The sequence below is a fragment of the Hyperolius riggenbachi genome, chromosome 8 (genome assembly GCF_040937935.1).
Source record: "Hyperolius riggenbachi isolate aHypRig1 chromosome 8, aHypRig1.pri, whole genome shotgun sequence".
Taxonomy (NCBI): domain Eukaryota; kingdom Metazoa; phylum Chordata; class Amphibia; order Anura; family Hyperoliidae; genus Hyperolius; species Hyperolius riggenbachi.
The window spans coordinates 259,331,109-259,347,397 of NC_090653.1; the positions used below are offsets into that span (position 1 = coordinate 259,331,109).

General features: G+C 42.9%; 1 protein-coding gene across 2 annotated transcripts in view; it reads right to left on the reverse strand.

Annotated features, from left to right (window-relative positions):
* Positions 1–16,289, reverse strand: part of CIMIP2A (ciliary microtubule inner protein 2A) — a 56,509-nt gene extending 40,220 nt beyond the window's left edge. For both annotated transcript variants that reach the window (XM_068248714.1, XM_068248715.1), the window contains exons 1-2: positions 16,149–16,289; positions 10,848–11,089 (exon numbers count right to left, since the gene is read on the reverse strand). In XM_068248714.1, the coding sequence (XP_068104815.1) occupies positions 10,848–11,089; positions 16,149–16,204 (298 nt within the window). In that variant the 5' untranslated portion in view covers positions 16,205–16,289. The remainder of the gene's footprint in view (positions 1–10,847; positions 11,090–16,148) is intronic.

Below are 16,289 nucleotides of genomic sequence, written 5' to 3' on the forward strand. Positions count from 1 at the left end.
AGGGGTTGTTATGGGTGAATTTTAAATACTCTAAATAGCCCATTGCTAGGTTGGCATAGGAGGGTGCGAAAGAACTTCCCATAGCTGTACCTGTTTGTTGATGATAAAATGTATCTGAAAAAGCAAAAGTATTGTGCTTCAATATGAACTCAGCACAACCTATCAAAAAAGCTTGTTGTGCTGTTGGCATGTTGGGGTTGCTCCTTAAAAAGAATTCTAGTGCTGTAAGTCCAAAGGGGTGCGGTATGTTGGTATATAATGAGGTTACATCGCAAGTCAACCATATGTAGTCTGATTGCCAGTTTATATCTTTCAGTAGATGGATAAGATGTTGTGAATCTTTTAAGTATGAGGGAAGGGTCTGTACGTGGGTTTGTAGGTGTTTGTCTAGGAACTGAGATAAATTACTGGTGACTGATTCTATTCCGGAGATGATCGGTCGACCTGGTGGTTTGTTGAGTGTTTTGTGGATTTTAGGTAAGTAATAGAAAAACGGTATCTTGGGGTGTTGGTTTATGATAAATGCTCTTTCGTTTTTGGTTAAAATGCCGTTGAGGTATGCTGTATTGATGAAAGTTTTTAGTTTGTTGTTATATTCCAGGGTAGGGTCATGGTCGAGGGGTGTGTAATGGTCGGTATTGTTGAGTAGTCTAAATGATTCTTCTAGGTAATCAGATTTATTGAGCAGGACCACTCCTCCGCCCTTGTCTGCTGGTTTGATGATTATGTCATGATTGTTTTGGAGGGTTTTAAGGGCTCTGTTTTCTGAGCGATTAAGGTTGGAAGTATGGATTGGTGTTTCAAGGTCCAGTTTTTGTAGATCCTCAAGTACCAGAGAATAAAATGTAGAGATGAAGTTGCCTTTGGATGCTGTGGGATAAAATCTAGACTTTCCTTTCAGTTGAGTAGTGATATATTTCTCTAGGGCTAGTTCACCTGGGACTAGGGTACAGGTAGGTATGTTCTCATTGTTGGTGATGATAAGGGCTGTATCGGGATCAAGAACAGGTTGTTTTTTTATAGCAAAATGCCGCTTTAATGTCAGTTTCCGTATATAGGCATTCAAGTCTGAAAAAAGTTCTGACATGCTTGAATTGTTGGTGGGACAGAAAGACAAACCCTTCTGGAGTAGTTCAGTTTCATGTGAGGTGAGAATGTGGGTAGACAGATTGAATATAGATTTCATATTATTGGCTGGGTTATCTGGGTTCAGAATCTGTTTCTCTTTTCTCCTTTTTCCTCTGCGTCCTCTCTTTCTGGGCTTGGGGGGGGGCGTTTCAGGGTAAACCTTGGTTTCAAGAGGACCCTGTTGCCTGTGGGGCTGGGCATGGGGAGCAGTAGGGAGTTCTGGGAGAGGGTAGAGGGAAGGTCTAAAAAAGAGGCCGTGGCTGTGATGGTTGTATCAAGATTCCCGTCCCCCCCGGAGGTGTTACTGGTCTCATGAATTGCATTGAGCTGATTGTTGGTGATGTCAGCCCTAAGATGTGTATCCACTACAGGAGTGTTGGGGCCAAGAACAACTGGTGGGGGAGGGGACATATTGTCCTGGGCTTGTGTTTGTGAATCGTAAATGCTCAGTTGGGAGGCTCTTAAATCATCTGGGGGCTCTGAATGTGGGACTTGAGGAGTGTTGCAGGTTTCTGCTCCACCGGTAGGTTTGTGACCTTGGGAGAGAGAATCTGGGGGGGCGCCATTGAGAAATTTGTACATAGGGAGTTCATTGATTTTGAAAATAGTTTTTGTGGGCTTTAGGCCCGATGTTTTTTTACTTTTGGTTTTGGTGTTCCTTGGAGGTTTGGCTTTGGCCACAAGTGGGTTGGTTGGGGGTGGAGTCTGATCTTGAATTGAGATAGTTGGAGCCGCAGAGGGCAAAATATTATTGATGGACAGTGTGGGGACGTCTACCATAGGCGCTTTTTTGAAAAGCGTTTTTTCCAACATAGTGGTGTGGGCAAAACTAAACCTAGGGGGATTGTAAGAGGGTGGGGGCGGAATTGGTGTGGTTGGTGCCTGTGTGGGTGGTGGGAATGTGGGTGGTGGTACTGGATGTGGAGGTGGGTAGGGTGGGAAAATCCGTGATTGGGGTACCGGGACTGAAAGACTCATAAGAGGTGGCGGACGTGAAGGTGCAGGGGGTGCTGGTGAAGGTGTCGGATAGGCTGGAGGGAACCTGGATTTTCTTTCCCTTTCTCTATGCTCGGCATAGGCCAGCCTATCTCGATTCAATTTCTTAAGTTTTGTGTCTATTGTTTCAATTTCAAATTTTTTTATTTTGGATACAAGGTTGGACATGAGTGCTGGGTATTGCTTGCTTTTTGAGTGAAGGGCAATAGTAAGTTTGAGGCTATTGATGGTAGGCTGTAAGCCAGCAACAATGGTCTTTCTTTTAGCAATAATTCTCTCCATCATCCCCCCTGTGCACACCTCTAAGTAAATGTACCACTCGTCACTGTACACAAGGTCTTTGGGAAAGGTGGAGAGAGTTTTGATTCTGATGCCATCCGGTGATATTTTTTCTTCAATATATGTCTGTTGCATGGCAATGTCGGCCAAGTTAAAGAATTCGTCTTTTAGAGCAGTTTCTAGTTCTTTAAATAAAGGTTTTAAGTCGATATCAGGGATTGCTGGGTTGTTGTCCGGTTCAGCAGGGGTATCGGTAGTATCAACAGATGTGTGTGTTTTGAATTGTGCCAGAAGGCAGTTTCTGTGTGTGGCTCGGTCTTCTATAAACTCCATATTGGGACTGCAATCGATCTGTCGCTCTAACGTGACCCAAGTGTGACGTAGAGGAAGGAATATGCTTGGAAGAACAAAGAGAAATCGAGAGCCCGATATGGTGTAGTATTGTTAAGTTAGTTGTGGTTAAAAGCAAAATATTTAGATATACTCACAAACATGGGTTACCCATAGGCAACCACTTCAAGTGCAGGTGGGGAGTATTAGAACCTGACCCCACTCAGGTTTTTAAGATGTCGCTCTCTGTAGATAGGAAACGGGGTAGCACCCCTCCACCGAGGGTGGACTCAAGATTTCAGCAAGGCTTGGTGTACAGAGGCGCCAGAGTAGAATAAAAACGTTTAAAAACCGTCTAAAAGAGGGGGATGTTCAGGTGGACTTACCTCCCTCAAAAATATAAAACTCAATTGAGTCACAATATATCAATACAAAAATATTTTATTGAACTCCACTTAGTGCAACGCGTTTCGCAGGTGTGGTCCTGCTTCATCAGGCAAACAGGAGTATAACTATAAAACAAACAGAAATATATACAAACATAATGACCCATAGAAATAGCTTAAAATAAAGGCGCAGTTTAAAAACATAAGAAGACATGATAAAATTGTAACATTTTTGGTCGCAGTGTAGTAAAAACTCGCTCTGTCTAAAAATTGCATCTAATTGATCATAAAATATGCAAAAGAATCCAAAGTGTACACAAAAGTTAATAAATATCCATAGTTGTCAATTGATATACTAAAGTTCATCAGCTTACAGATTAAAGGATAGTCAGTTTAGTAAGTATAACATATAGTACTATTTTATGGCCCTAGAGCTTACTTGCAAGAAGAATTACTAACAGTCTAAACTGATATAATAAAATTCAGCACCTCAGCAAGAGTGACTTACCTCAATGGGTCTAGATGCAGAAGTGAGCGCCTCTGTGTAGATGTGCGAGGGGGCTCTGCTTATATAGGGAGTGTGGTTGCACTAATTGATCCTAATGCACCAATCAAAATCTGCCATGTCAGCAAGGCGTGCCAATTTGGGTGCACCTGAAAGTGGTCATGAGGCTGGAACGCACACATAAACATCAAGGCAGCATGGTGGTATAGTGGTTAGCACTCTCGCCTTGCAAGTGCTGGGTACCTGGTTCGAATCCCAGCCAAGTCAACATCTGCAAGCTTTTTTTATATATATTATATTAAGTCTCATTAATTATAGTAGTAGATGAACTCTGCGAGTGGGCAGTATCTATGTAAGGACTAGTCACTGGTATTCGTTGTAAAAAAAAATATATAAAAAAAAAAAAAAAAAAATTACATATATATATATATATATATATATATATATATATATATATATATATATATACATATTGAATGAAAAAAGATGTCATATTGCATTGTTTGTGAAACTGCTAGTAAACCAATAGATCAGAAAAGACTATATATTGTTAACACCAATTTTTGTGGTGATCAGATAACAGTGTCACCATCTAGTGGTGAAAGTATATATGATAGCCCAGGTTATGTACAATGCTGGATAAAAATGATACTAAAAGCTCTGAATTTTATACAAGCAACATAAGAATCAAACACAAGTTAAAATGGCAATTATAAAATTATATAAAATATTATTAAACAGATTAAATGGGAGAAGATAAGATCATAAAGTAAAAGAGAGGACCATTAAAATAGTATAAAATTGTGAGTACTAAAAATCAGGTATTTTATAGAATTAGATGGGGGGTTGGATCAGAAGATTTTCTCAAGCACCTCATTTAACCCCATGGGTACTAAGGTCTTCAGAATTTGGATCCAGTACATCTCCCTATGCCGCAATATCTCAAAAGCATTGGTGGTATTAGTGGGTAGGGCTTCTATTAGGGTGATCGTGAACAAGTGGGGGTTTTTGAGGTGATGGGTACCAAAGTGGCGAGACACGCTGTGCAGTGCATAGTTGTTGATTATATTTCTCTTGTGTTGCCCAATGCGGCTCCTGGTGGTCTGGGTAGTACGTCCGATATATTGTAACTTACACGGGCATGAAATTAAATAAATTACATTCCTTGTTTCGCATGTTATAGTCTGTTTTATTGTGTACTGGGTATTGGTTGTGAATGATTGGAAAGTGTCTGTTTGTGTAATGAAAGTGCAAGCTTGGCAACGGGGCTTTTTGCAGGTATAAGATCCTGGGCGTGAGGGATTGGTAGATTGTCCTGGGGTGTTGGAAGGAGGGTTCTTTAATCTACTTGGGGCTAGTAGGTTTCGGAGATTGGGGGCTCTCCTAAAAGTTAATGTGGGATTCTTGGGGATAGTTTTCACTAGATAAGGGTCCTGTAGCAGTATTTCCCATCTAGATTTGAGTATGGTTCTGATGGTCTTATGTTGGGAGCTGAATTTTGTAATGAATCTTGGAAAGAGGGCGGAGGAGGTGGTTGTTTGAGTAGGTTGTGATGTGGGTGGTGGGTTGGGGATGGTGGCTCTGTGTTTGGCATCTCTGATTAGTTTACGTGGATATTGGCGTTCTCTGAATTTTTCTGTGAGTGTTTTTGATTGTTCATTGTAATCTTTCCTATCTGTGCAGTTGCGAAATATTCGTCTGTATTGGCTATATGGAGTGTTGGTGGTCCAGGGGCGGTGGTGATGACTGTCAAAATGAATGTAATTATTAGCGTCGACTTTCTTGAAGTGTGTTTTGGTCTTGATGATATTTGAATCGGTAAACAGGATGAGATCGAGGTATTCTATGGAAGTGTGGCTGTATTGGGAGGTGAATTGTAGTCCTGCTGGGTTTATATTCAAAAATTCTACAAACTGGGTTATGAGTGATGGATCGCCTTGCCAAATGAATATCAGGTCATCAATGTATCGACGGTAGAAGATTATATTGGAGGAGAAGGGGTTGTTATGGGTGAATTTTAAATACTCTAAATAGCCCATTGCTAGGTTGGCATAGGAGGGTGCGAAAGAACTTCCCATAGCTGTACCTGTTTGTTGATGATAAAATGTATCTGAAAAAGCAAAAGTATTGTGCTTCAATATGAACTCAGCACAACCTATCAAAAAAGCTTGTTGTGCTGTTGGCATGTTGGGGTTGCTCCTTAAAAAGAATTCTAGTGCTGTAAGTCCAAAGGGGTGCGGTATGTTGGTATATAATGAGGTTACATCGCAAGTCAACCATATGTAGTCTGATTGCCAGTTTATATCTTTCAGTAGATGGATAAGATGTTGTGAATCTTTTAAGTATGAGGGAAGGGTCTGTACGTGGGTTTGTAGGTGTTTGTCTAGGAACTGAGATAAATTACTGGTGACTGATTCTATTCCGGAGATGATCGGTCGACCTGGTGGTTTGTTGAGTGTTTTGTGGATTTTAGGTAAGTAATAGAAAAACGGTATCTTGGGGTGTTGGTTTATGATAAATGCTCTTTCGTTTTTGGTTAAAATGCCGTTGAGGTATGCTGTATTGATGAAAGTTTTTAGTTTGTTGTTATATTCCAGGGTAGGGTCATGGTCGAGGGGTGTGTAATGGTCGGTATTGTTGAGTAGTCTAAATGATTCTTCTAGGTAATCAGATTTATTGAGCAGGACCACTCCTCCGCCCTTGTCTGCTGGTTTGATGATTATGTCATGATTGTTTTGGAGGGTTTTAAGGGCTCTGTTTTCTGAGCGATTAAGGTTGGAAGTATGGATTGGTGTTTCAAGGTCCAGTTTTTGTAGATCCTCAAGTACCAGAGAATAAAATGTAGAGATGAAGTTGCCTTTGGATGCTGTGGGATAAAATCTAGACTTTCCTTTCAGTTGAGTAGTGATATATTTCTCTAGGGCTAGTTCACCTGGGACTAGGGTACAGGTAGGTATGTTCTCATTGTTGGTGATGATAAGGGCTGTATCGGGATCAAGAACAGGTTGTTTTTTTATAGCAAAATGCCGCTTTAATGTCAGTTTCCGTATATAGGCATTCAAGTCTGAAAAAAGTTCTGACATGCTTGAATTGTTGGTGGGACAGAAAGACAAACCCTTCTGGAGTAGTTCAGTTTCATGTGAGGTGAGAATGTGGGTAGACAGATTGAATATAGATTTCATATTATTGGCTGGGTTATCTGGGTTCAGAATCTGTTTCTCTTTTCTCCTTTTTCCTCTGCGTCCTCTCTTTCTGGGCTTGGGGGGGGGCGTTTCAGGGTAAACCTTGGTTTCAAGAGGACCCTGTTGCCTGTGGGGCTGGGCATGGGGAGCAGTAGGGAGTTCTGGGAGAGGGTAGAGGGAAGGTCTAAAAAAGAGGCCGTGGCTGTGATGGTTGTATCAAGATTCCCGTCCCCCCCGGAGGTGTTACTGGTCTCATGAATTGCATTGAGCTGATTGTTGGTGATGTCAGCCCTAAGATGTGTATCCACTACAGGAGTGTTGGGGCCAAGAACAACTGGTGGGGGAGGGGACATATTGTCCTGGGCTTGTGTTTGTGAATCGTAAATGCTCAGTTGGGAGGCTCTTAAATCATCTGGGGGCTCTGAATGTGGGACTTGAGGAGTGTTGCAGGTTTCTGCTCCACCGGTAGGTTTGTGACCTTGGGAGAGAGAATCTGGGGGGGCGCCATTGAGAAATTTGTACATAGGGAGTTCATTGATTTTGAAAATAGTTTTTGTGGGCTTTAGGCCCGATGTTTTTTTACTTTTGGTTTTGGTGTTCCTTGGAGGTTTGGCTTTGGCCACAAGTGGGTTGGTTGGGGGTGGAGTCTGATCTTGAATTGAGATAGTTGGAGCCGCAGAGGGCAAAATATTATTGATGGACAGTGTGGGGACATCTACCATAGGCGCTTTTTTGAAAAGCGTTTTTTCCAACATAGTGGTGTGGGCAAAACTAAACCTAGGGGGATTGTAAGAGGGTGGGGGCGGAATTGGTGTGGTTGGTGCCTGTGTGGGTGGTGGGAATGTGGGTGGTGGTACTGGATGTGGAGGTGGGTAGGGTGGGAAAATCCGTGATTGGGGTACCGGGACTGAAAGACTCATAAGAGGTGGCGGACGTGAAGGTGCAGGGGGTGCTGGTGAAGGTGTCGGATAGGCTGGAGGGAACCTGGATTTTCTTTCCCTTTCTCTATGCTCGGCATAGGCCAGCCTATCTCGATTCAATTTCTTAAGTTTTGTGTCTATTGTTTCAATTTCAAATTTTTTTATTTTGGATACAAGGTTGGACATGAGTGCTGGGTATTGCTTGCTTTTTGAGTGAAGGGCAATAGTAAGTTTGAGGCTATTGATGGTAGGCTGTAAGCCAGCAACAATGGTCTTTCTTTTAGCAATAATTCTCTCCATCATCCCCCCTGTGCACACCTCTAAGTAAATGTACCACTCGTCACTGTACACAAGGTCTTTGGGAAAGGTGGAGAGAGTTTTGATTCTGATGCCATCCGGTGATATTTTTTCTTCAATATATGTCTGTTGCATGGCAATGTCGGCCAAGTTAAAGAATTCGTCTTTTAGAGCAGTTTCTAGTTCTTTAAATAAAGGTTTTAAGTCGATATCAGGGATTGCTGGGTTGTTGTCCGGTTCAGCAGGGGTATCGGTAGTATCAACAGATGTGTGTGTTTTGAATTGTGCCAGAAGGCAGTTTCTGTGTGTGGCTCGGTCTTCTATAAACTCCATATTGGGACTGCAATCGATCTGTCGCTCTAACGTGACCCAAGTGTGACGTAGAGGAAGGAATATGCTTGGAAGAACAAAGAGAAATCGAGAGCCCGATATGGTGTAGTATTGTTAAGTTAGTTGTGGTTAAAAGCAAAATATTTAGATATACTCACAAACATGGGTTACCCATAGGCAACCACTTCAAGTGCAGGTGGGGAGTATTAGAACCTGACCCCACTCAGGTTTTTAAGATGTCGCTCTCTGTAGATAGGAAACGGGGTAGCACCCCTCCACCGAGGGTGGACTCAAGATTTCAGCAAGGCTTGGTGTACAGAGGCGCCAGAGTAGAATAAAAACGTTTAAAAACCGTCTAAAAGAGGGGGATGTTCAGGTGGACTTACCTCCCTCAAAAATATAAAACTCAATTGAGTCACAATATATCAATACAAAAATATTTTATTGAACTCCACTTAGTGCAACGCGTTTCGCAGGTGTGGTCCTGCTTCATCAGGCAAACAGGAGTATAACTATAAAACAAACAGAAATATATACAAACATAATGACCCATAGAAATAGCTTAAAATAAAGGCGCAGTTTAAAAACATAAGAAGACATGATAAAATTGTAACATTTTTGGTCGCAGTGTAGTAAAAACTCGCTCTGTCTAAAAATTGCATCTAATTGATCATAAAATATGCAAAAGAATCCAAAGTGTACACAAAAGTTAATAAATATCCATAGTTGTCAATTGATATACTAAAGTTCATCAGCTTACAGATTAAAGGATAGTCAGTTTAGTAAGTATAACATATAGTACTATTTTATGGCCCTAGAGCTTACTTGCAAGAAGAATTACTAACAGTCTAAACTGATATAATAAAATTCAGCACCTCAGCAAGAGTGACTTACCTCAATGGGTCTAGATGCAGAAGTGAGCGCCTCTGTGTAGATGTGCGAGGGGGCTCTGCTTATATAGGGAGTGTGGTTGCACTAATTGATCCTAATGCACCAATCAAAATCTGCCATGTCAGCAAGGCGTGCCAATTTGGGTGCACCTGAAAGTGGTCATGAGGCTGGAACGCACACATAAACATCAAGGCAGCATGGTGGTATAGTGGTTAGCACTCTCGCCTTGCAAGTGCTGGGTACCTGGTTCGAATCCCAGCCAAGTCAACATCTGCAAGCTTTTTTTATATATATTATATTAAGTCTCATTAATTATAGTAGTAGATGAACTCTGCGAGTGGGCAGTATCTATGTAAGGACTAGTCACTGGTATTCGTTGTAAAAAAAAATATAAAAAAAAAAAAAAAAAATTACATATATATATATATATATATATATATATATATATATATATATATATATATATATATATATACATATTGAATGAAAAAAGATGTCATATTGCATTGTTTGTGAAACTGCTAGTAAACCAATAGATCAGAAAAGACTATATATTGTTAACACCAATTTTTGTGGTGATCAGATAACAGTGTCACCATCTAGTGGTGAAAGTATATATGATAGCCCAGGTTATGTACAATGCTGGATAAAAATGATACTAAAAGCTCTGAATTTTATACAAGCAACATAAGAATCAAACACAAGTTAAAATGGCAATTATAAAATTATATAAAATATTATTAAACAGATTAAATGGGAGAAGATAAGATCATAAAGTAAAAGAGAGGACCATTAAAATAGTATAAAATTGTGAGTACTAAAAATCAGGTATTTTATAGAATTAGATGGGGGGTTGGATCAGAAGATTTTCTCAAGCACCTCATTTAACCCCATGGGTACTAAGGTCTTCAGAATTTGGATCCAGTACATCTCCCTATGCCGCAATATCTCAAAAGCATTGGTGGTATTAGTGGGTAGGGCTTCTATTAGGGTGATCGTGAACAAGTGGGGGTTTTTGAGGTGATGGGTACCAAAGTGGCGAGACACGCTGTGCAGTGCATAGTTGTTGATTATATTTCTCTTGTGTTGCCCAATGCGGCTCCTGGTGGTCTGGGTAGTACGTCCGATATATTGTAACTTACACGGGCATGAAATTAAATAAATTACATTCCTTGTTTCGCATGTTATAGTCTGTTTTATTGTGTACTGGGTATTGGTTGTGAATGATTGGAAAGTGTCTGTTTGTGTAATGAAAGTGCAAGCTTGGCAACGGGGCTTTTTGCAGGTATAAGATCCTGGGCGTCCAGGGTTCAGACCAAAGGGGGCTGAATAATTACGCAAACCCCACTTTGCAGTTTTTTAAAAAAATGTTTGGAATCATGTATGATTTTCGTTCCACTTCTCACGTGTACAACACTTTGTATTGGTTTTTCACGTGGAATTCCAATAAAATTGATACATGTTTGTGGCAGCAATATAAAACGATGTGGAAAACTTCAAGGGGGCTGAATACTTTTGCAAACCACTGTATATGGCCACCTTAGGCTGTAAAATCCTAATCTGCGGTGCTTGGACTCAGTAAATGAGGGCGTGCGTCTCTTACCTGTATACTGAGCTTCTTTGTAGGCTTTTTGGGTGTCTGTTAAGTTTGCTGGTGGGAAACTGCTGACGTCATAACGCTGCAATTTGTGTTGCTCGTCTCTTCCTCCATCCGGGGGCTGCTTGATGGGTGACAGTACGGAACGGGGGCTTTTTGCTACAGTGGGGTCTGCAAGGATATGGCTTGTGGTGCTGCCATAGCTGTTTCCAACCTGATAACGGAGCTGGGGGCAAAATCCAGCGTATCTGCAAAACAACACGGCTGCCGTTACGCTACTGTACTCGCAATCAAAAAGTGGGCGTAAAAGGACGTAAAGGAGTGGGCTGGAGCCAGTCAGTGCCTGGAGATTGAGGGGGACTAGAAAGGTGCCTCAGATGTACAGAGGAAGTGTCAGATCTGGCAAGAGATCCAGGCACAGACTTTACCCTTTATTTGGCCTACTCTCAAAGGCGTATCTAGGGAAACCAGCAAACATTGAAATCCCCCCCCCCCCCACGAGGAGGGGCGCCCCTCCGAACATTTTAACGTGTAGTCTCAGTTGAATTGGTTGTGTTGAAGTGAAGCATGGCCTATAACAATAGAGTATTGCAATAGGTCAGCCTATACATATCCCCAAATAACAGGCATCTTGTGCCCCCAAATGAGTTAACCAGGCGGCAGAATGTTTCCCAGAAAAAAACAAGAATTTGTATGGAGAACACCAGGGTACAGAGCAGTGCCCCCAGTAAGAGGAGCCCATGGCACATGCCATACCTTCATCCCTGTGCCTACTCTTTGGTTTTCCCCCAAACAGAGGCGTATCTACAGGGGTGCAGGTATGGAACTTGCCACGGGCGCCTCTTATTTTAAAGAACTGTTCCCCCTAGAGATTCCTCCTCTGACCCCCACAGCATTATGACAAGAGGGCTGTCTGTTACTGGGGTGCTTGTTTTTTAAGGTGTCCATACATCAATCAATATTGTGGCCTGATCAACCTTTCGATTCAATAATTATATTGCATCAAAAGAGAATCCAAGCCGCAACATAGCCGTCCAAATGATCAACGGGATCGATTGGAAATTCTCGGTCACAAGGGTTTGATCGGGTGTGTGTCTGAAACAGCGTTTGACATCTCGATGAAAGACAGACTCGTGGCCGATGTCCCCTCAAATGTAAAAGTTCCCCCTGTAACCGAGATCGGTTTCGGGAAGGGGGGATGAGAAGTGGAGGTTAGTGATGAGGAGTCTGTCATGGGAATCAGTAACTAAGGGGGGTGGGGGAAGCCAACTGTTAGGGCTCACTCGCACCTAGGGCGGTTTGCGTATTTTTTCAGCGCCGGCAATTTCAAAAATCGTCCTAAAACCGTTTGTGCAATGAATACCTATGGGATAGTTCATATCAGCGCGATTTGTCGCATTGTGTGGCTATTGCGTTTTTTGCGCTTTTAAGAATAAATATTTATTCTTTTCTGGGTCAAATAGTTAATTTCCTGACTTGCATGAGGAAGTAAAAAAACAAATCGCTCTGCAAAAGCGCTTTGAAAAGCGATGTACACAAAATCGTAGCGCGCAGGTAAGCACTGGAGGGGGGAAAAAATAACTCACAAAATCGCAAAACGCTGGCGTCAGCGATTACGATTTTAGATGTGAACAAAGCCTAAAAGCCAAACCTGTGACTTGAAAAAGAAATCCATGCTAATGTAGAGGGAAGGCTTTCCATGTTCTCCTCGACCCCAACGCTGCTGGCCGGGACCCTCCTGTAGTTTACGGCTGCACACCCCTATGTGTATGCGCACGGACATACTGCGTATACGCACAGTAGGCGGAACTCGCTTGTGAATGAGCAGCTTGGGCTTACTGCGTAGGTGCAGCCTTATGTTCAGAGGGATCCTGTTTGGCAGCGGTGGGCACCAAGATGGAAAGGGAAGCCAAGATGGAAAAAGCATAGCACATTTTGTTATTATACTGCCCAGTTTTATTTGGAGGACATTGCGCTACAACTTGTCACACAACCTTAAAGAGGAACTTCAGCCTAAATAAACATACAGTCATTAAGTTACATTAGTTATGTTAATTAACATAGGTAATACAATCTCTTAGGGCTCTTTCACACTAGAGGCAGTGGTAGAAAAGGCTAAAACGCTGCCTTTTGTCTGTCAGAGTTTTGGTGCGTTTTAAATCCAATACATGACTATCAATTATAATGAGAAACGCAGCGGTCGGCCCTGAAAAAGCGCCGGGGAGCTTCAAAACGCAGCGTTAAGTGTGAAAGGTAAAATTAAAGTCTATGGACTTTCATTTTACCATGGAAAACGCTAACTATGGCCGTGGTGGTAATATGTCGAAAAAGGCCTCTAGTGTGAAAGAGCACTTACCCACCCTGTTTTAAAAGAACAGGCAAATGTTTGTGATTTAATGGGGGCAGCCATCTTTTTGGTTAAAAGGAGGTGACAGGGAGCATGAGACACAGTTCAAACTGTCCGGTGTCCTGATCACCCCTCCCAGTTGCTAAGCAACGAGAACAGCATCATCAGAAATCCCATCATGCTTTGCACAGCATCAGGGGAAAATGCCCGGGCAGTTTTCCTTCATAGGGTGGAGCTTAGCTTCTGTGCAGCTTAAAATGAGGCTTTGGTAAGAAAAACAAAGTTCTGATGCTATGAAACTGTTAGGCCCCATTCACACTTAGAAACGCAAAATGCCGGAGAATTTTTCGGCGTTTTGCAGGAGTGATTTTTGTGCGATTTCACGTGGAAAAATCACTGAACACTGCGCCCACTTTGCCGCGATTGCGTTTAGCGCTTCTATAGCACAGAAATGCAATCACTGGGAAATCGCCTGAAAATGGTGCAGGCGACGCGTTTGCGTTTTTAGCCGTTTTTGTGCGATTTGCGGCGATTAGCGCAAATCGCCCAAGTAAGAACGTACCCATAGGGTTTCATTACACTAGCGCTTTTAAAAAGCGCTTGCGTTTTGCCAAAATCACGGCAAAACGCTCTAGTGTGAATGGGCCCTTGAAGAAACACCAAGCCTTTTCAGTGCTGCTGAGCAGATTTTTAGTCTGCAGGTTCACTTTACGTTGAAACTGCACCTTAAAATATTTTTGAAGGATTCCCCCCTCTTCCCACCAAGAGCTTTTTTTTTTTTTTTTTTTTTAAATATACTTTATTATACTTACCAGGTGTCCCGATGTCTGGCTTCCGTCCGTAGCCCCGCCCCTAATGGAATAGGTCATAGGTGCTATTCTAGGACAAAATTAGAGAAGTGCCAGAAAAGTTTTTAAAAACGCTAGCGCTTTGAAAAGCGCTTGGCTAATGTATTTAAATGGGAGGGAGTACACCAGAGTGCTTTTTTCCCAAACCCAATCGCGGGTCCTGCATCTTTTCTGCGCTTTTCTGAAGCGATTCAGCCTCAATGTTAAGTACAGGAAAGTGGAAAGTCGCTCTGAAAGGTGCTAGATCAGAGAGATTTTCCAAGCGTTTTTGTTACAGAAGCTGCTCAGTAACAGCTCTACTGTAACAAAATATAAAAAACGCTACACCAAAATGCTCCAAAAATCGATAGACATGCTTAGAAAATCACTAGGCAACATTCACAGTGCGGCAGGTGTGGTTTACCGCAGTGCGTTATCGTAAAATGCACGCAATAACAGTGACCGTGAAGCATACTTTTCATTGACTGCATGCTTCACTGTATGCACCACAACATGTGTATAATGTGCTGCTCTGCTTTCCTTTTCCATTGTGTTGTGCTTTTACAGGGATCACTGTAAGGGCTTGTTCACACTAAGGGCGTTTTCGCCTTATTCTAAGTGCCGTCGATTTTCAAAATCGCCCTAAAAGCGCTGATTCCATATGAGGGTGCTCACCAGGGATGTTCAAATTCGGATTCGGAAGATACCCGGATAGTTGCAATCCAGTTATCTCCCAGTAATGCTGTGCGGGCTGGGCGGGGGGGTCAAGCTTACCTCTCTGACGTCTTCTTCGCTCGTCCCTCGGCGCCTCCCATGATGCGGTCCACGTGGCGGTCACGTCACTACAAACACTTCCTCCTTCCGGGTTGAAGGAGGAAGCGTTTGTAATCACGTGATGCGCGTGGACCGCATCGTGGGAGGCGCCGAGGGACGAGCGAAGAAGACGTCAGAGAGGTAAGCTTGACCCCCCCGCCCCCCCCCGCCCAGCCCGCACAGCATTACTGGGAGATAACTGGATTGCAACTATCCGGGTATCTTCCGAATCCGAATTTGAGCATCCCTAGTGCTCACATCTGTGCGGTTCGATTCCGATCCGCTCACCAAAGCGCTGCATGTACCATTTTTGGAGCGATTTGACTCAATGGAAGGTATAGGGAAATTGCAAAGCGCTTGAAAAAGTGCTTCGTATAGCAATTTCCCCAGAGGTTTCATGAATAAATACATTGTATTTATTCATTACCGGGTGAAAGAGTTCACTTCCTGACTTATGTCAGGAAGTGAAAAAACAGAATTGCTCTGCAAAAGCGCTTAGAAAAGTGCTTTATGCAAAAATGTCCAAACGCTTGACCCCCCCCCCCCCCCCAATCAATTTTGCAGTGCTTCTATACAAAGTATTGAGTGCCCAAAATACTGCATGTCCTGCGATTGCAATTAACCTTAATCGCAATTGCATTAGTAGGTTCCCCGCCATTTAGATACATTTTTTGGAATCACCGGTGATTGTCGGCGATCCAAAAACGCTGCCAGAACCACCCTAGTGGGTCCCAGCCCTGAAACATGGCAAATAGTGCACAGGGCCGGCGCTACCATAGAGGCAGCAATTGCTCCAGGGCCTCAGAGCCTATAGGGGCCCCCAAGGTGTCTCCCCACCAACTTAACTGTGTTCTCCTGCCACATCTTTGGCAAAGTAGCATTTCACCTGTCCTAGCGGGCGTGGGTGACAGCGGAGCATGCCCGCTGGGACAGGTGAGTTGCTACTTTGTCGAAGACATTGTGGGGCCCTGAGGACCACAGTTAAGTTGGGGTGAGTGGGGAGGGGGCACAGCCAGCTTAGTGGCTCTGTGAGAAATATGGCTGCAACAAAAGGGCCCTAATGCTGCTTTATGGTTGGGGGGAAGAGGGGCGTCTGTCAGGGGGGCCCCTGGGTTCATTTTCACTGATAGTGCAGGGACAGAGGATATGATAAGAAGTAGCTCCTCCCTCTTTTTGGTTGGACATCTCTAGAATGGCCTGGAGAAGGATATGCAGAATAATGGCAGGTAAGGTTCTCTACAAGTTTAGAAAATCCTATTAATATCTGTAAAGGCTTGTTTTAAATTTAAAAAATAGATACATAGTCATGTCTCCACTCACCCTGGGATGTAATAAGGATCCGGATTGAACAGCCTTTGAGCTGGATGCTGGGACATTATTGCACCACAGCCCCCCAGCTGCTGCTGGTCGCTGTAGGACACAACATTAGGTAGAAAAACTGTTGTTTGGGATGATGTAACT